The 20,386-nt window shown below is 39.9% G+C and overlaps 1 protein-coding gene across 6 annotated transcripts in view; it reads left to right on the plus strand.

Moving 5' to 3' along the window:
• Positions 1–20,049, plus strand: part of spire1a (spire-type actin nucleation factor 1a) — a 30,975-nt gene extending 10,926 nt beyond the window's left edge. Inside the window, exons 3-20 of one of the 6 annotated variants that reach the window (XM_044171724.1) lie at positions 3,352–3,609; positions 7,048–7,173; positions 9,464–9,538; positions 9,685–9,849; positions 10,175–10,261; positions 10,724–10,853; positions 11,714–11,755; positions 12,656–12,703; positions 13,034–13,188; positions 13,662–13,743; positions 13,908–14,050; positions 15,157–15,180; positions 15,771–15,800; positions 16,762–16,899; positions 17,005–17,075; positions 17,532–17,559; positions 17,730–17,893; positions 18,099–20,049. In XM_044171724.1, coding sequence (XP_044027659.1) covers positions 3,352–3,609; positions 7,048–7,173; positions 9,464–9,538; positions 9,685–9,849; positions 10,175–10,261; positions 10,724–10,853; positions 11,714–11,755; positions 12,656–12,703; positions 13,034–13,188; positions 13,662–13,743; positions 13,908–14,050; positions 15,157–15,180; positions 15,771–15,800; positions 16,762–16,899; positions 17,005–17,075; positions 17,532–17,559; positions 17,730–17,893; positions 18,099–18,366 — 2,034 coding nt within the window. In that variant the 3' untranslated portion in view covers positions 18,367–20,049. The remainder of the gene's footprint in view (positions 1–3,351; positions 3,610–7,047; positions 7,174–9,463; positions 9,539–9,684; positions 9,850–10,174; positions 10,262–10,723; positions 10,854–11,713; positions 11,756–12,655; positions 12,704–13,033; positions 13,189–13,661; positions 13,744–13,907; positions 14,051–15,156; positions 15,181–15,770; positions 15,801–16,761; positions 16,900–17,004; positions 17,076–17,531; positions 17,560–17,729; positions 17,894–18,098) is intronic. The other 5 variants (XM_044171726.1, XM_044171725.1, XM_044171727.1 and 2 more) reach the window with 5 other exon arrangements.
• Positions 20,050–20,386: the final 337 nt, after the last annotated feature.

Consider the following 20,386-nt stretch of genomic DNA (forward strand, 5'->3'; position numbering starts at 1 on the left):
CTGTTGAACCACTGGGGAGTTAGTTATTACAAGCCATTTTGTGTTGGCAGGGAAATTGGATTTAAACAATAACTGTTGGCTAAATCTACCCATGCCTTGCCAGTATAGCAAACGTTCCTCAATTGGAAATGTAGTCTAATGCACCTGCTTAAATTAGACATGGATAAAAGAGGATTTTCCACACTTGTATATTGTTGTTAGTTTACTATGCGTGGTCCAATGTAAACTTGGCGATGCTGTGGCCCATGAATGAGACCCTCTGTGCTGTCTGTCACTCCAGCATTCCCTTGTATCTCTGCCCACTACTGCGCATGTTGTCCTACAGATGGATTATAAGGTTACATAATAAGACACTAAGGAATAGGAATGTGTTTTAGCCCTGGAGCAGGATTATCAACTGCACACAGAGGTGGTTGATAAATGATGATAACACCACGAAACCTATCATTCTCCAGGAAAGAATAGGATCAACACGTTAGTGATGGAAAATTCAGAATAGAGGCTGTCGCTACTTGGTATGTTAAGTACTGGTATTTTTATTTATATAAAGACATTGAATAGTAAGCTGTGGCATGGACCCCTGTAAGTCAGGTGACGTAGGACTGTGTCGTCTGCACCTTTTCATATAATGAAAAGACTTGTTATGATTATGACATATTATATGCAACTATTGACAAACACAGAAGTGGATACCAATTTAACTTTTTAAATAGAAATGCCCCACATTTTCGCTGTTTAGTGAAAACAATGTAAGAGTTTGAAATTCCATCAGATTATCTGAAAAAAGCATTGTCACAAAGCTGAAAACAGGGCTGTTTTTATTACCTCATGAAAAGCTGACGTTTTTGATATGTATGCTTTTCACAGGACAGTGATGCCATGCTTCTGAAAAAAATCAATGGCAAGAACAGTCTATAGGGAAACATCTTAGTGAGTTTAGTCCAAACGTGAGGGCGGCTCTCAGACTCTGTATGACATGTCACTTAGATTATGTCAGTAATGATTTTTCACCTGTGCTGCTGAAGTCAATAAGCCCAAACATGCTCAGTCAACACCCCTCCCTTCTATGCGCTACACTCCCAGACACCACAGCCTGGTGCTGTTCCCTGGCACCTCACCCAAGCTTAGCAAGCCATGTCAGTCAACACCGGCTTCACCCACATCAACACTGTTTTATTTGGACACCTCCCTTTTTCAACAATGCCGCTCCATTCCTTTCTGGATAAGAACATACAGTACAGTAATGACTCACAGTATGCAACACTAATAGAAGCTCTTAGCTTCTATTTTATTACCTCAGCAAAGCCATTTCCAAATAGCTTTGAAGTGCTGGCTTGTTGTTACCACATTTTAGACCTGCAGTGCTGCCAAGTTAAGATAAAGATGGTGGGAAATTGTAGTTGCAGAGCTGTCATTTGCTAAATACACAAAGTTGATTAGTGGTCATAGCATTTCTTATAATTGAAGATGCCATTTTTGTTAGTTATAAAGCTGTAGTTATAAAGCCAATTCTGAGGTAATTCAGATCCTTTTGTTTATTACAAACCATTGCAATAAACACCTGTTCCACATTGCAAACGCAGAAACTCAGTCCACCATTGTGAGTTAGCTAATCACAGAGCGGCACAAACAAATAGATAGCAGCCAGAAGTTTCTATGAAGGATATCAACAACCAAATCCTGTGCAAACCTTATAGTCACAGCAGTTGTACACTGACACAACTCTCTTGTTGGATATTGGAAAACAATGAAGGGCACTAAAGAACACACCATTGGAAACTAGGAAAAGAGATGCAAGCTACAGTATATTTTCTTGCAGGCTGAGAGCGCACTGGGGAGCTCTAGTACTGTATGTAGGAAAATACAAATATCACAGGCATTGGCAGATGCTGAATATTACTCACTGCTGAAAAGTGAAACATTGAGTGAACATGAGTTTATTTTTAAAATTTTAAGTGTCGGCACCAAATGAAGTTTTTGTGTCAATTTAAGCGTGAATGCTGAGTGAAGTTGAAGTATCAGTTGTGGTGAAAGTCCCGAAAGGCGTTGAAATGTCAGTTTGTGATACATTGAACAAGTGTCAGCTGATGTGGAAGTCCTGGAAGAAATTAGCCAGAAGAAGTGTACAAAACAAAAGAAGATTTTTCATTGCTTTTATTATTTCATTACTAATTAACTAAAGTCATCAAAGGACCTGATGAGTGATATATGTACTAATTGACTAAGAAGTGACCAGTCCTACAGATATCTGAGGTTTCCAAAGGTTGTTTCAGGTCTACTGTCCTCTGTAGAATTCTTAGCTCATCTTGCTGCCAAACACTTGTTGATATGAAAGCAATGGTTGTATTAAGTTGTCAGGAGAGGACATGGCACAGCAGAGCCAAGTTGACATGCCGCAGTGAAAGAACCACTTTGTCTCATCATAACCTGGTGGTGGTTTGAGACATTAGGATAAGTTGGAACAAGCTGCAAAAAAAAGAGGTCATACACTGCTTATTAATGAGGGGAAGCAGTGATGAAATGAAATCATCCCCAGATTATGGTAATAATCATGCTGTTTGGAGGAACACCGTGGCCTCGTTTCACATCTGGTTTGAGGACATGAACATGAATGTCTTCTTGTCTGCTCAGGTGAATTGAGTTTGTTGTAGAGTTTGGTGAAGTTATTCATCTATCTAAGACAGGGGCGTTAAGAAATTGGGACTCCTCCATGAGGATGTGCTGGTGTGCCATTAATTATAGAGCAGCAGGGGCAGACAAAAAGTGTAGTGGAGTGTACTCAGTCAGCTGGAAAGAACATAATGTTGGCACACATAACGGCAAGTAAACAAATGTCAATGGACAGGAAAAAAATTACTACCTTTTAGCTTAATTAGAAATGTCCCTCAGGTTGGAAAATATAAAATATATTTACTTAATTGTCAAGCTGAAGAACAGTTAATGTTGTGTGTACACCTGAATGCTATTTATGAATTCACCATTTGACCCAATTCACCATGCTTGCACCAAAACAACAACAAAAAAGCAAAAAATAGCACTGTGCAGGTATGACTGTAAATAATTGCTATAATCATGTTCATATTCTGTTTATTCTTTTTGTCTTTCATGTGTAGCTCAGAAGTAAAAGGTCTGATATTGTGGAAAGCAGTGGATGTCAATCTTAACTTATTGTGTTGATATTTGTGGATACATAAACCCTATAAAAGTAATCCAATCCTACAGCATTCCTTTTTTCTGTAGAAACTCAATTGATAGGAACTGTTTTAGCCTAGCACCAATGGTTATAAAATTGTTTTATTTTCCAGTACACTGTAATAATCTGCAATATCCCATTTGTCCATTGTCCCAAAGGTTATTGACTCACTGGGTGTCATGATCTACAAAGCTCTGGACTATGGCCTCAAAGAAAACGAGGAGCGTGAACTCAGCCCGCCGCTGGAGCACCTGATCGACATGATGACCAACACCGAAAAAACTGAGAGTGACCCCTGCCCTGACGAGGGCTACGAAGCCACAGAGGAGGAGGATGAGTGCGAGGAAGAAGAGGAGCCTGTCTCTGCTACCACTACCAGCTCAGGCAGCAGCATTTGCTATCGAGACATCATCATGGTAGGTTGTTTCATGAATGCTTGAAAAATAGAATCCTCACACTGTAATACTCAACTAATAATTTACTGCATCGTTTCGATCAGTCATGGTTTGAGGGATCAGGCTGATGAAGATCCATGATGCAGCAAATTATTGAAGTTATAAGTGTATTAAATGTGCAGATTGTTCTTTTTGTTTTTACTATTTCCTCCTTTATCCCACACATGTTGAAAACTGCCTTCATTTCGACATTTTTCTCATTTCCACGTTTTTACATCAGGTCTGTTTTAAAAAAAAAAAAAAAAAAAAAGCAGTGCATCCACACACCGTCATCACTCCAGTTCCAAACAAATTCCCCTGATAGGGGCCGTCACGCTGTGAAATTCTCTGAATATGAGACTGGTAATTATAGCCGTGTAAACACACTGGTATTTGGGGAATAGGCTTAGAAACTTTCACAGCCCGTTCCTTCCATATAATGAACCTGGTGCAGAAAACAAATGTAAGGTCTGTTTGCTGCCAGTACATGTCTAGCCAGGCTCTTAATTCCTTCAGTCATTCTCTTGAGTGTAAACTGCAATATGTTGGTATGAGCTGGCTAGATGAGATAAATGCACATTCCTTACTGACCTCCTTCCTTTGCTTATATCTGCTGTCCTGTCATGAAGGGGTAGGTTGGGTCAGTGAGGGCGAGACGAGAAGCTGACACAAGTTGACAGGACTTGCTAGTGAAGCATCCCACTAGCCAGGACAGGGATAGTTAGAGGTTGAATGTGCTGAATGGGTTTCCTCATTGCTTTAGTGAATTGGAGTGAACAGAGGAGCGGCTACATGAGCTGCCATCTTACCAAAACTGTCAATCTGAATTTTGGATTGTTGTCCACTAGGGGTGTGACAATACAGTCGGCTCATGAGACAAGACGATACATTATATTGGGTTCACAAGAACGATATTTTAAAATTACTTTGAGGAAAATTCAAAGTCAAAACAATGCAGGTGAAATGTTTTATAAATGTGCATGCATGAACTACAGAAAATGGCCTCATATCAGCTGCAATGAATATGCCGATGTCTCGTGTTATTGCCATGGCTCTAGGACTTGACTGTGGAAGTTGCGGTGCATAGGCATTAGCTGGCGTTGCCTGTCCTTTCAGTGTTTTCTTCACAGGTGCAGTTGATTTTAGTATAGAGGTGACTCCATTGGTACCAACCATGTCATGCAAGCTTGTCGGGAATAATGCTCCAAATTTAGGCAAAATTTTTGCGAGGGGAAAAACTGGCATGGCCATTTTCAAAGGGGTCCCTTGACCTCTCACCTCAAGGTATCTGAATGAAAATGGTAAAAACCATGCTGTTTTTTGTAGGCAGTATGAATGTGTTATTTTTGCCTAAAAATGGTGTATTTGAATATTTCTGCATAGTGGGGTCCCTAAACAGTATTGGAATTGCATAAATTGGGTATGACTGGGAAGCTGAGACTCTTGTGGATTCAATGAGCCCAACTGTATTCATGTGTGATGATGTAGCCATTTCATTGTAGTGAGAACATTTTTTTTTTTTTTGTTTAAACTTGACCTCTCTGTATAAAATGACCTATTGTGACCTCTAGGATCATCACAACTTCATGAAACTTTACAACCACAAACTAGAGACCTAGGGCATTCAGAGGATGTATGGCTTTCCTAGATATATTGACAAAAGGGGCTTTCTAAGCAATTTCCAAAACAGAAATGCTCGCAGAAAAATGCAATTCTTACAGAAATCTCCAAATGTCAAAGGTTTTTGATACCAAATCACAGCATGTTTCTGTGGTGGACTTTTGACTTTTTTTTTTTAATCAATTTTCGAAATCTGTGTAACAAATGGTATCAACCCAAAAACTGCTGCAACAACTTATGAGACATAATTGAGACTGGGAATGGCCATGATATACTGCCATCATAATGTTCGAAGCCCTTTAATTTAAAAATTGAATAGGCACCTAACAAAAACAGTGTTTATTACAGATTTATGACTAGAAAAGCTTGACATACAGCGCTGAGCTCAGATTAATCTTCAGGTTCCCAGCTTTCAGGTAATATATACCACCCTCCCAAAAAAGACAAAAATGGGTCTATGGTAGGCAGGGGTGAAGTGGAAGAGGCAAGCATGGTAGTAAAGACTCACACTGCTCAAGTGATATTTTACCTGTGAATTTCCCTTCAGTGAATGAGGAAGAAGGCACTTTCTGCTGTGTCAGACATTCCTGCGGCTAGCCAAGCCCAGCAGAAGAACATGAAAATATGTCATTTGTCAGGTTTCTTCCTTTGTGACTGCTCATCCATTACTCAGGCAGGCAGCCTTTATTATCATTCCAATCACAGTCAAATCAAGGGTCAGAGCTTTAAATGGTGCATATTTGATGCTACTCAGGCAACGTTGCTCCAACTGGACAATCAGGTTCATGCCAGTGATGGTTCTGGTTTACAGTTTCATGTTTTTAGCCACGCTGGCAGCATGGTTCTATGGATGGCAATGTTGGCCTGTTGGACCACCACTTTGGTCCATACTGAAATATCAAGAACTGTTGAATGGATTGACATGAAATTCTGTACAGCCAATCATGGGCCCATGAGGGTGAAGCCTATTGACTTTAGTGATCCCCTGATGTTTTCTCTAGAACTACCATGAGGCAGACATTTTTAGTTTTTAGTGAAAGTCTCAAAAACTTTCTGATGGATTGTCATGGAATTTTAAAGACATTCATATCCTCCTCAGGATGAGTTGTAATAACTTGGGTTTTCCATTTCCACATCCCATCTAGCGCAGTCATCAGGCCAAAATTTAGATTTGACCAATACTTTGACCAAATACCTGCGAAACAATGACATTCCCATCAGCCTCATCTGTACTTTGTGTTTAGTGCTAATTAGCGAATGTTAGCATGCTAACACACTAAACTAAAATGGTGAACATGGTAAGCGGTATACTTTAACACCATCATGTCATTGTGAGCAAGTTAACATGCTGATGTTTGCATTTAGCTCAAGGCACCACTGTGCCTAAGCTGCTAGCATGGCTGTAGACTTAGTCTTGTTACCACGTGGTTTAGTTTTAAGTCAGTAGCCTATAGTGTCTTTGTCCATGGCCACCAAATGGTGTGTATTTACATAAAAGTAAAAAAGTACCTAAAAGTTATTGGATTATAAATATGTTTGAGATAACTGTTAGAGGACTTTCTCACCTTCTTAGGATTGAGATTGTTCTGCCTTTTTCCTTTTGTTGGTGGAAAATAATTGTCTGTTCTTTCAAAATGTAATAAATAATTGGTCACAAAAAACTCATCTTGCTGTAACTACAGTATATAAGAGATCTATGCATGCACCAGTTATGCAGGATACTAATATATGTACTTTATTAATAATTATTCCACAAGTGCCACCATATGTAACTCAATCCTTCCCTTTTCTCCTCTACAGCTATGTGCTTCCCACCTGCCCAGCCCGTCGGACGCTCCCAACCATTACCAGGCTGTGTGTCGCGCTCTCTACGCCGAGACCAGGGAACTACGCACCTTTCTGGAGAAGATCAAGAGTGCCAAGGAGGTAAGAAACTCTAGCATGTGACATCTACGAGTTCTTGATAAATCTGGTGAGGATAAGTCACAGTCAAGCAGAAACACAAACAATTTTCCCCCCCATAACAATTAATAATACACTTAGATATGAAGTGAGTCACCTAAACCTATTTCAGAAATAATGTGTAACTTATACACTCACTTTTAATACCCAAAGTAATTTTAAGTAATTTTCTCACAAACCTATCAAAATATGAAAGAAAGTGATTGTGCTGGGAGGCACAGAACAGATAAGAGGATATGAGAAAATACCAAAACTCTCTTGTCCCCGGGGTTTACCACTCTGCTTTGGTATGTGGATTCACTGTGTAGAATTAAATTGGTTGAATTAGGATCTGTCAAGCCAACAGACTCTCTCACGCTGGGAAAAGAAAATACCAGAGTGGTGCCCAGAAACTGCACAATAGCAACAAAACAGCCCACAAAGTGGTAATGGTCCAGAAGGATTGAGACTGTGTGGGTGTCACTATCTGACCCCCTCTTCAGGCCAGTTGAGAACTCAACATCACTTGGCTGACTTAACTAAGCAGATTTATTTCTGTACATGGAGTATTGGTACTGGAGTAATTGAGTATGATTAGTGAGGGATTCTCTATAGAGCTTGTGCTTCTTAGAGACAGGCTGTTTTACAATATTAACCAACTGCTCAACCAAGATGTGCTGTAATTCATTAAAAATAAATTTAAATCAGTAATTGAAAATTGTTAGCGTGAAAAAATACCATGGAATATGTCATAAGCAGCTTAAGAAGAGCCAGATATTACAGATCAGTGTGTAATTTCAGAAAGAATATTATTAAAATTTGTTTTAGCAATCATTGGCACAAAATACAGACCATGGACTAGATTCTTAAAATGACAGTTGCACCATTTCTGATCAGAAATGTCCCATTAAACTTGACAGTAATAATTAAATGTACATATTTTAATGGACAACCTTTACAAAGTCTTAAAAAGTGTAGTATAGAGCTGGTGGGAAAACATCTGCCCTACCCCACTCAAGCATTCAAGATAGAAATCAAATGAAATTCTTGTACTATTATTAGTACACCTTGTGTTCCCTGTTTGAGTAGAGAGATTGTTACTGCTAAAAATGTGACCTAGCTGGTAGTCACGGCCAATATGTGTCCAACCAATGTAGTTTTACGATAATCCCCTCAACGTCCGTTGGAAAAACACAAAAAACTTGCCATACGTGTCACAAGCAGGTCAAATCCACTGAATTTCCTTTGCTGGATAATATACAACTAAACATGACAGGACACGGTATCAAAACTGTGTGACTCCGCAGCTAGTCTAGCCTCCACTCGATACCCCAGTTCAACAGCTTAACTGAAATAAACGCGCTCTCTTAAAGTAACAGTACACAATTACCGTGTGTGTGTGTGTGTGTTCCCGACATATTAAAGACAAATGTAATGGAAAATGCACTTATGATTAGTTTACTGTTAATGTGTTAATCCTTGCATCATACAGAGATTTAGAGAAGATGTAGCCATATGACTTATTCCATAGCTTGTCAGACAGCTTTACTGTACAGTATGTACACACTCATGCGATAGGTGATTGCTGTGACTTCTGCAGGAGGCATGATTCATGCAAACAATCTTATGTAATATATGGTTATAGAATCAAGTTTAACCTTATTACCACAAGTTAAGGAGCAACTGAGTGTTTGCATGTGTTTATGATGGAGGAAAATTAAAAGCATCCTCCATCCAATCTGGGCAGCTACTTTGTCTGTCTTTGTCTAGTCATGCCTTCAGTAAAAAAACTAATCAACTCAAAGGACGGTGTGACAGCAGAGTGCCTGTTTTAAAATATTTAGAATTGCCACATGCAGCTGACTTACAGTAAAGTATATGAAAAAGGATGCACATATTGAATAAGTCAACAAGGAAGGCGATCCTTAACCTTACCCAGTTTGACATAGAACTGGGTAACTAGTCTAGACACAGAACTAGTCACCCAGAGCGGGCAGACATTAATAGCAGCCATTAGTTGACTATTGGCTTCTTTTCCCTCTGTCAATATAGGATGAGACGGATACTGATGTGCTCATGTGAAACAACATCCATCGATTAATTAACCACACTGCTATGACAATATAGGCAGTTTGCCAGTGACCTCAACTTAATTTCAGCCAGTGCTGTGAATGCTGTGGTACGCCTATTGAATATAATAATTTGAACAGATTAGATAGATTAATATTTTATGTCTCCCCTTTTTTATGATTTTCCCATCCCTTTTCTTGGCTAGAACCTTCGGAAAATGGAAGGTGAGACTCGTGAGGAACCCGTTAAAGACCTCGATGAGCTGCAAAATGCAGATTGGGTAAGAAGAGAATCTACTTACTACACCACGCACCACTAGATTTAACTCTGTGACCATGTTTTGGTAATAACATAACTTCTGTGTGCATGTTTTCTGATCATAACTGCAACAATTTATCACATTGCACCTATTTTTGTCCCCACCAGGCACGGTTCTGGGTGCAGGTAATGCGAGATCTTCGGGATGGTGTTATGTTGAAGAAGGTTCAGGAGCGTCGGTACAACCCACTGCCCATCGAATACCAGCTCACACCCTACGAAATGCTGATGGACGACATCCGCTCCAAACGGTACAAGCTGCGAAAAGTCTTGGTAAGGATTTTGCTAGTCTGCACAGGCCCACCATAAGCATATATTTATGTTTAGCTATTTTCTCTGTGTTTGGAATAAGCCAAGACCAAAATATTACAATGACATAATTGTTTTGCTTTGCTGCTAACACTTGCTTCCTACATTTTAATAAGCTGCATATCTTCATTGTCTTTGAAATGTTGATATCAGATGGCTGTTTCATGGTAGCTTCCCACTGCAGGTTTCCACAACCTCTTCAGTGCAGTTAAAAACCCCCCCCAAAAAAAACAAAAAAAAACCCCAGACAAAATCATGATCCACATCAAATCTAACAATGTCATTCCAGGTGAATGGAGACATCCCACCAAGGTTAAAGAAGAGTGCACATGAGATCATTCTTGAATTCATCAGGTCACGACCACCTCTCAACCCTGTGAGTAGTACGCACCATAGTGCCAGTAATCTCTCAGAAGATATGTTCCACATTGTTTCTCAATACAGTATTCAGCATGCAGAACTGAAGTCTCATGTATTTTCATCAGAGCGAAATTTCAGTTTGGCAGCATTTAGAGAGTGACTGATAGGATGATTTACGCCCATATTCAACCCGGTTGTGAAAAGTCAATTAGCACTTAGTCAGTGCAATCAATATTTTGTTGTCAGTTGTTAGACTGGTACACTGGCATTCACAGTAATGCCAAATGAAAGGGTGTGAATGATGGGGAACATAACGTCACATGCGTGTCAGTCGAAGTTTATCACTTTAACAATACCACCATGTGATGACACATACACAATAGCTAGATGACTTAATGCAGTTACAAAACATGCACCCCTTTCAGGGGATTTGTGAGGGGAACAATCTCACTTTGGTCTTGCGTGGTTGTCATGACAGGTCGCAGCCCGTAAACTGAAACCCCACCCGCCACGTCCCCGGAGCCTCCACGAGCGACTGCTGGAGGACATCAAAGCTGAAAGGAAGCTCAGGCCGGTCTCACCGGACATGATCCGCAGAAGCCGCCTTGGTAAGCAGCTGACAGTTGCACACATAGACGTACTAATGTTTATATGCTGACATACACAGATGGCCATTAAACAAAAATGTTTTATCCAATTTTGACTGTTTCTAATCGGGGAAAATTTGAATGTTAATTTTCTGCATGCTGCTCTTTATGAGCCTTACCTCAGGACAAAAACCATTAACCATGACTTAATCATTCTTAACCACATCCATCATGATTACGCTAACCTCTTTCTACATTGATCTGTTCACTTAATCAGAAGTGTCATAGTGTTTAATCAAGGATCACTTTGGCTACAGCTGTGAGCCTTCAGGTATTTGCTAGACCTGCAAACTGCTGAAGTAACTGTTGTGGTTACTGACAGTTCTCTTGGACTGATACGTTCTTTGGTTTATACTTAATTGACATTCCTGTTCATATAATTCCAGTATGTAAAGTTAATGCTGCCCTTTGTGGTTACGTGGTAATCCTTCTGGTATGCAGTCGTCCTAATTGGCCAATTGGATATCATGTTTCAAACCATTTAAGGCTTTAATCAGATTTAAAAAAAGCAAATATTTTGTCAATCTATACCATACAGTGCTTCTATGCAGTTTGCACAAGACTCCTTTTGTTAGGGGATTTAGGAAGTTAACATGGAGTAGTTGTTGCATAATCATACTTAGTTGGCTGGGTGGGAGGCTATACAGGTTCTCTGAAACTGTTGCTAAAAATAAAATGATCTTTATAATCTTAGATTTTCAGAATATTTTATAAACGTGGATGATTGATTGACTTCACCATTCATTTTAACTCTCATGAATTTCTTTTTCTCCTATTTGCTTCCATTTCCTTTTTTCCCTAAACATGGGCATATCTGTCAGTCATGCGACCTCTTAGCATGTCGTACAGTTTTGACTCATCAGGTAAAGTCACCTATTGTGTTCCTGTTCCTGTTGTTGTTGTACCTCGTGTTTCATTCCAGGCTATTTTATGGTTGGCACCTGATTTAAACACACACACCCTCTATATATATATATTTTCTTTTTTTCATGCTTGTGTTGTAAAAGTGTGTGTACACACTACTGTCACTTACTGGCTGTTGTGATACAGATACCTACAATACTGTGCCTGAGGAAAAGATGGGTCAACACAGTGCAACCTCATATCAGACTGTGTGAAATAGTCACCTTGGTGTTTATTCACTTTTGCAAGGTCTTTGCTAGGAGGTAGAACGAACACATAGAGCTTCAGAGCAGGGATTCTACATTTTAGGCATGGATAACAGCGTGCTCTGGCTATAGTAGTTGCTTACAGGGACTATCTGTGGACGTGGTGATGAAGGATAGCCATTGAGCCAGAGCCAGTAGGGTGAGATTACAGATCATCATGCCTCTGCGGCCAGTCTGCCCTGCTTGTCACCCTAATCCGCTCTCACTGTGGAATATGAAAAATTACATAACACTGGTGTCAGCAGCCTACCTCTGATAAATAAGTTGAATGGCAGATGATGGCCTGAATATAGCACTACAGTTTCACAGGATGACCATAATACAGATGGATGTACGAGAATAACGTTTTGCACTGTGGCTGCACTCACTGTCTTTCTCTGCTTCCCTAGCACTTCCCTTCACTTACCTCTCCCTCTGTGCTTTCCAGCTATGTAGTAGAGTGTATCCCACAACTACACAGCACCCCCACAATTCACACCTGGTCTGACAGATGCTTGTTGTCCTCCCTGTGGTACCAGTCTGGTGTTAGGGATGGAAATATTAATGTGTGTGTGTGGCCCCACTGAAGGTCATATTCCCTTCATTCCTCTACAGGTGCAGGGAAAAGCATCAGCACTCCTCAGGACTTGTTCCGCAGCTCAGGTAAAGCACTCATGAAGCGACGTCTCCTGGGAGACAGCATCAGTGGTGTGAATTTTTTGTTTTGGCCTTTTATAACAAAATGCATTTTCAGTCCAGTGTCCTTCATTTAGATGAACTAATTGAGGAGAAAGTCCACAGTGGGGCTTGGTCACCATATGGTCTGAATATAGTGACTCTGTGGTGTCATACAGTAACAATACAAAGACAGCCATATTTTACATAGGAGGCATGGTGGCCAGCTGTAAAGATAAGGAGACATGGTCGTGTGAATTTATCGTTCACTTGTAATACAACACTGTTTGCAACCAAAACCGTAACTTTCATCCACAGACACTCCTGATGCACCCAGGAAGTTGGCTGTCAGCACCCAGTCTCTTGCCAGTGGCACAACGGGACCCAATCAAGGTGGACTGCAGCCTCTTAGCCAGAGGAAGAGGCTGCTCAGAGCGCCCACGCTGGCCGAGCTGGACAGCTCCGAATCTGATGTAAGAAACCTGACTCTTAATGGCTTCTAAGATGATTATCCCCTTAATCAAATCCCAGTTTAGCAGCTTGAAAAATGTTGATGCAGTATATTGCAACTTAGTATCCATGTTTCCACAAGAAGGTCAACTCCTAATATTTTTGCCCATCTGCATTGTCCTACCCACAGCTAGTTAACTTTGCAAAGGTATGAAAATTACACTTTGCAATAACTGATCAGTTTATAAGTCATTTGTGTGTTTTTGTTATTTCCAAAGACATGAATCAGCCAAACAATTATTAACCAAATTTTCCAGACATGTAAATTGAGGATGCATAAAATGACAATTTGAACAGGCTTTTCAAAAGTATTGCTGAAATTAGACAACCAACTTGTTAATATTTCTTAAGGAAATTGGACTGGATTTTGTTTTGCCTTGTAATTTAAAGCTATCAGTATCACGTGACTAAATATGTGTAATCTCCTGATTGACAGGAGGAGCCCACACGGAGCAGCTCCACTACGTCCACGTCTTTCATGGAGGACACGTCACCCGAGTCTGTCATAGGGAAGAAGGGTAAGAGCTCACCTGGAACAAATTGTAATATATTACATTGTGCTTTTTGACCACTACAAACATATCTAAGTTGTTCACACAAAAACTTAAGTTGTCAAATCTCCATAATGTTCACTCTTCCGTCTTTTCATGTGTTGGTCTTTTTTTTTGTCCCGTGTCTCCAGCTCCTCCAAATTTCCTGCCTGTCTCTGCCACCCCACAGCCAGACAAGCGTCAGTCTCCACAGAGGCGGCACTCCATCGAGAAGGAGACCCCCACTAGTGTCCGCCCCTTTGCACCTCCATCCAGGCAGAGCTCCAAGTCTTTGGTATGTAAACTATAGAAGCTATTTCTATTGAATTATTCATCAAGGCCTGTATAAATTACGATTATTCTCCTTAAATGTCACTATCAGGATCGCTAATCAGCAAAGTAAAACAATATGACTAAATGAAAACGGGCATTTGCTAAAAGAGTAAAGTGGTTAAGTGAATTTCAGATCATATACATGGGCATTACAATTTGAATGAACTCTGACTAAATCTACCAACAACACTGGATATACAATATATATCTGTTGAATTGACTGCCGTCCTGTGACTGCTCATTTGTTTGCCATGAGGTCACTGGTTCTCTGTGCCGGTCGTATGACACTAGTGAGGTTGATGGATGTAATTGAAACCACAGGACAGGCTGCTGTATGAAGGGGATTTAGATGGAATTGGTTCATACTCACCACTTGCTAGTTTAAAGGCAGACCTGTGGCGCCGAACCAGAGGTCCGAGTTTCAGCCACCTGAAGATCATCAGATCAGAAGAAATATTCTTAAAAAACCCTGGAGGACACAGCTCTCCTGGGAAGTTTTACACGTTCACAGTATCTTCTTCTTAAAATTAGCAGCCATTTCTCTTATGTTGCTATTTTAAAGAAAGGAAAGTTAATACCAGTGGTCATATGTAATTTTTTAACATTGTTGAGCCTATTACTCCGATATTGCTGATGATTCACTTTAAAAGCAATGGCATTATTTAATAACTTGTTACACGATTTATGTACTGCTTTTCCTTTATGCCTTTCATGTTAGGGATTACATCCTGTCTTGCCTCTTCATCAAAAGCCACACATTTACTACTAGTTATCTAGTCATCCTTTTCATGATTTCATGATGATGATCAAAGAGTAATTTCTTTTATCGGAAGCCATGTCTTTCTCTTTTCTCTCTTTTTTTTTTTATACAAGCACATGCTTAAACATGCTTTGCCTTACACATAGATACTAAGATTTGAGATTCTCTAGTAGATGTAAAACAGTAAGATCTTTGTTGCAGTTCACCTTCTTTTCTGGTACTCATGTTATATCTCATTAAAATGTTTAAATGTTGTCTCATCCCAAAGACTTACATGCAGTTATTTCCTATTTTATATAATGCTGCAGCTGATGGAGGATCCCAGCACCAAGGTAACTTAGTCAACCTTCTGTCTATCCATCACCATCAGCCCATTTTTAAATTTAGCTTCATAATATAATTTTTTTTCTACATTGGAAAAGTATAAAAACTGAGAGCGGGACATATTAAAGGAGACACAGAAAGCAGGGATGTGTAAAATGTAGGTCTGCACCATCAGTAGACACCAGCTGTGATCCTTGGTGTCTAATGATGGAGCTGAAAGAATTAAACCATGAGATGACGAGGACTGCCCTCACTGTGAACTTTCCTCCTTTTGAGAAGACTGCTGTCAGATTAATTAATTATTTAATGATATGAGCTCATGCAAGGAGAGAGTTTGTCAAATAATATATGAACGTTTGGGACCAAAACTGTTGTAAACATTTGTATTTCGTTTTGTTGTTAAAGCCTCTTAAACAAAGTTGGCTGAGAATAATGATTTAACTGGCAGCCTCTTAAAACATCCTCCAATAGATTCATGTAATTCTTGTACTGTATGTAATGTATTAAATTGTGTTAAGCGTCATGTATGTGATTAGCTTGTTGGAATATGAGGTCCTGCTTCTGTTTGAATGTCCTGTTCCCTCTGTCTGCTGGTCAGGTGGAAGCCACCAGTGGTGCTCAGGGCACGGTATGTCACTGTTACTGCATATCATCAAAGGCACATAGCACTGTGTGGGGAACCCATCCAGAAAGCCGTGTAATTCAATAGACTTGTTTTAGAATGTCATGAATATGACCTTGTGTGTGTGGGGCATGCTGAAAATGGCTCAGGAAAGGTTAAAAAGAAAACAGACACGAGTTGAGAAATTATCTGTAAACATTTACAGCTCACATTTTCTAATCCAAGCCAACTGAAGGACACAGAGAGTAAATGATTGGTGAAGAAGTTCCCTGAGCAATTTTCACTTTGGGTGCATTAAGCTATTAAGTTGAGATGAAAGATGGATGAGTATGTTGAAAGTGTTGAATGGGCTCCCAGATATGTCACAAATGTGACATAGAGCTTGCACCATGATGGGGGTCCACTTACAAATTGGTTGTGTGGAAATAACAGTTTTAAAACATTCATTTATACGGAAAACAATCATAGTATAGTTACAGATCAATTGAGTAATGTTAAAAGTAAACATATGGTGCAAAAAAAAAGAAGAACATTCACCATGTTGAGCTGGCTGACTTCTAAATTTAGAAATGAAGTCTATAATCTATTGAAGCAGTTTTTTGTTTTTGAGTTTTTAATATGGACCTGTGGTCAGGAATAAACTAAACTGATAGCCAAAAGCTGTGGACCACTAACATGACAGATTTGTTCCATCACCAGCATGCTCTGTATTTCACAGAAAGCAAGACTGGTGGTTTCACCTTCACCACCTCATCGCATGCTTGGTCTTTTGGTTAAGTAGTGTGCAGTGGGTGTCACTGTATTGCTTGAATTGTGCATTTAGCCACATTCACATGGTGTTAGTCTCCCTGGCAGCAGATACCATCACTTCTTGCTGTTGCACTGTTTTTGTGTTATCCATTTCCTAATCTGCATATGTGGGTAGCGTTTTGATGTGATGTGTGTATTATTATTTTTTTTCCTCCAGGAGGAGTTCTGTTACCCAGTGGAGTGTCTGGCTCTGACGGTGGAGGAGGTGATGCACATCAGACAGGTTCTGGTCAAGGCCGAGCTGGAGAAGTTTCAGCAGTACAAAGACATCTACACCGCCCTCAAGAAAGGAAAGGTAGATGCCACGTGTAGAGTTTTTGTCGTCAGTGATCATTTTCATCATTTAAATGCAACAGATTCTATGCACCTTCTTTGCCTCACCTCATGCTTTCCTCTCTAGCTTTGCTTTTCATGTCGGACCAAGAGGTTCTCCCTCTTTACCTGGTCCTACACCTGCCAGTTCTGCAAAAGGTAAATTCATTCACTATTACTAGAACTACTCAATCTAAAGGGGAACTTCTGTTTACAGTTCTTGGGGAGTACTACTGCATTTATGAGGAAAAAGAAGTTGTATATAACCTTTAGTGGCTGCAGAGGGAGCTGTGTGAAGTCTGATCAGTTTCTTCAAGTGATGTCACTTGAGTCAGCGTTGGTTGGGTCTGAAGACTACAAGTTTGAAAATGAAATAAATCTAGGGGCATGGAGTTAGAAAGAAGTGAGCTTACAGATCTCTGTAGCCCACTCCTCATCTGTGCTTGGAATAAAAAAGACTATCTCTGGTTCTGCTTTTTTTTGTGTGTGTGTGATTTTTATCCTTTTGTTTTAAACTGTCCAACAATGTTATAGTGCAATGCTACATCGGTGGAGCACTCTTTTAAGTATAGCATCTGTTCAGTAATGTTAACAGTTCATTTTTATCTTCTCCAGGCCTGTGTGTTCCCAGTGCTCTAAAAAGGTAGGAGGCGGTTGACTTATATTTAACACAACTTTGAAACCTCACTTTCTGTTGACATTCTCAACACCTGTTGGCTGCTCCATGAACACCAACAGGTTCTCCATAAACTGCATATACTGTATCAACAGTATTTTAAAAAACAAAACATTTTGTGTATCTTTTTATCTCAGATGCGGCTGCCATCTAAGTCGTACTCCACCATGCCCATCTATTCTTTGGGCCCCAGTGCTGTGGCTAAAGAAGAGGCAAGTGGAGTATCTGCCCCTGCAGAGCCAGAAAAGCACCCATTTGGGTCTGGACATAGCCGGCACAGCCTACGCAGAAGTGTTTACAAGTATGTTACTGTAGAACTCTCATTTCTTTTGATATACTGAGGAAATATGGTACAAATGCATATGTGTGGGGGACTGTATGCATGTGTAACTAGGAGGGATATGGAAAAAGACAAATTGCCTTGTGTATATTGGCAATGAAGTCTAACTTAACTTAAATGTCATGCTTTATCAGATTAGTTGTTCATTATTTCTTTCTGTCCTCAGGTTCTCTAAGCACAACAGCAGTGGCAGCAAAGATGGCCGGTCACAGGATGAGCCAGAGCTGCCCAAGGAGCTTACTGCGGACTGGGTCACCATGGAGATCTGTGTAGACTGCAAAAAGTTCATCACGGAGATCATCTCTTCCAGCAAGCGCAGCTTGTGCGTTGCCACCAAGCGTGCCCGCCTCAATCGCAAAACCCAGTCCTTCTACATGTCATCGTCTAACTCTGCCAACTTCAGGCCCTCTGAGCGCACCATCAATGAGGTGTAGAAAGTGGGACCGCCTTGTGCACTTTTGTTCATGCCTCTCCCAGAGCTTAGTCGTTCAACAACAACAAAAATCCCCCCTTAGTCTGGTTTTGACACGGACTGGTTCACTGTGACGATGAAGCCAGTCCATCCCACCCCAAAGTTAGAAAAGGTTCTTATACCTTACCCCGTCTCAGGAAAAGTTGGCACGCTACGATTGGTCATGACAGGTCGGGACTCGACAGTAGCTGCCAGATAACAAAGGAGAGCCATGTTTCTATAAGTCAGTGATAATTCAGGACACGGTGGGTGGATAAATTGAACTGCTGATGTCGCTTTTGTGAACCAGGTAAGAGAATGTATATTTGACATAAGAGTGGATCAGATGATACAGAAAGCCAAAAGTTGCCCGTGTAAATAGTATAAAGGCCCATCCCTAATCTTAGCTATGAATACATTTTCCAGTTCCTGTTTACTTCTAGCACTCAGGAAGAACAACAGATTGTCTTTTGACAGAAATGCACTGTAGATCCTGCTGTCAGGTCTGTTGGGGTAGATCTCTGCCACTCCACCCCTCCCCTTTTATTCTTCCAGCAACAATCATGCCAAATGTTACAACATTCATTTTTTAGCCATTTAAAATGCATATTTACTATTCTCTCATGTTGTAGGGATGACACGTTGAGGAGAGACTAGTCAGATTATTTTCCTGGGTGGGTTTTAGCTTTTTGTTTTAATGTATATTCAATTCTGTGCCTGGTGCCAAAATGTAATTTCTTTCTTTGAATGCCTTTTTAGTTATGGACCTATTGTACATATGTGTGATAAACTCAATGGGAGACATTTTAGGGTGATCCAAGCTTTGGTTTCTCGCCCTTCCATGTTCCAAGCTGGGCAATAGAATAACAGAAATGTGGGGTTGCGAATGTGTACATGGTGTATATCTTAATTGTTCAAAAATTTAAATTTAATATAAAAAAACTCAACTAAGTAGAAGTATAATTTTACCATGTTAAGATTTTTGCCTCTGGAGTTTCTTTATTTTAAATTCTTCTCTCAAACCTTTATTATTGCTGTTATTATGTTTGTGTCAATGTAATATTAAGATTTTATTTCTATTGTATAGTTTATAAACTCCTCAGTGTCAAGATACTCCTCTAAATCGCAAATCGCACTTTTATTTGACCAATTTATTGTTTATGTTGGTTTTTTGTCTTAACTGATAATAATTATTAAAGTCTTTGTTTTTCACCTCTTGGGGGTAAGTGCCATTTCCCAGGGTTCCTCATTAATGAACATTGGTGTGAATGGCTGCAGGTTGTTTGTAAGAATGGACTAATGGCTAAAACAAAACACTCCACTGAATTGAATGTAGGCATTTTTAAGTGTATAACTGTCATTGAATATGCTTTATGAACTTTTATTCCCTTTCAAAAGACTCTTCTTACACACACACACACACACACACACACACACACACACACACACACACACACACACACACACGTACGTTCAGATAGTGTGTTTTGTGACAGTTGTTACCAAATGAAGCCTAACCAGCCTCTTAAATAACGATGCCATATTCCAGTGAAACCGTTCATCTGACCAGTTTTATTTTAGACCTCTGTAAGGAATGTATGCATGCTGTAGTGTGATCTGTTTGTTTTTATCAAAGGAAATCCTAATAAAATCATCATGATTCTTACGTTTGACTCCGTTATCTTTTTACAGAATTTTAAATCCTGGTGTTAAATTTTGTTTCACAAATGTGTATTACAGAGCACACAAGTGCAAAGCCATATTAGACAGCAGAGGGCGATAAAGGTACAATGAAAGGGAATCTTTCTGTTGCACTTCACCCTGTGGTCTTGGGGACATCAGGTGGTGGAAGGTGTGTATTGCAGGCATTTTAAGTTGGCTCACTTTGCCATATTCAGAATTGATACATCCGATTATGCTGATTTAGTAACATAACAGTGTTGTCATGAAAACACTGTTTTTGCAATTGACCAACTGCAATAGTTATCATTTTAGAAATGGTG

The sequence above is a fragment of the Siniperca chuatsi genome, linkage group LG17, assembly GCF_020085105.1.
Source record: "Siniperca chuatsi isolate FFG_IHB_CAS linkage group LG17, ASM2008510v1, whole genome shotgun sequence".
Classification (NCBI taxonomy): Eukaryota; Metazoa; Chordata; class Actinopteri; order Centrarchiformes; family Sinipercidae; genus Siniperca; species Siniperca chuatsi.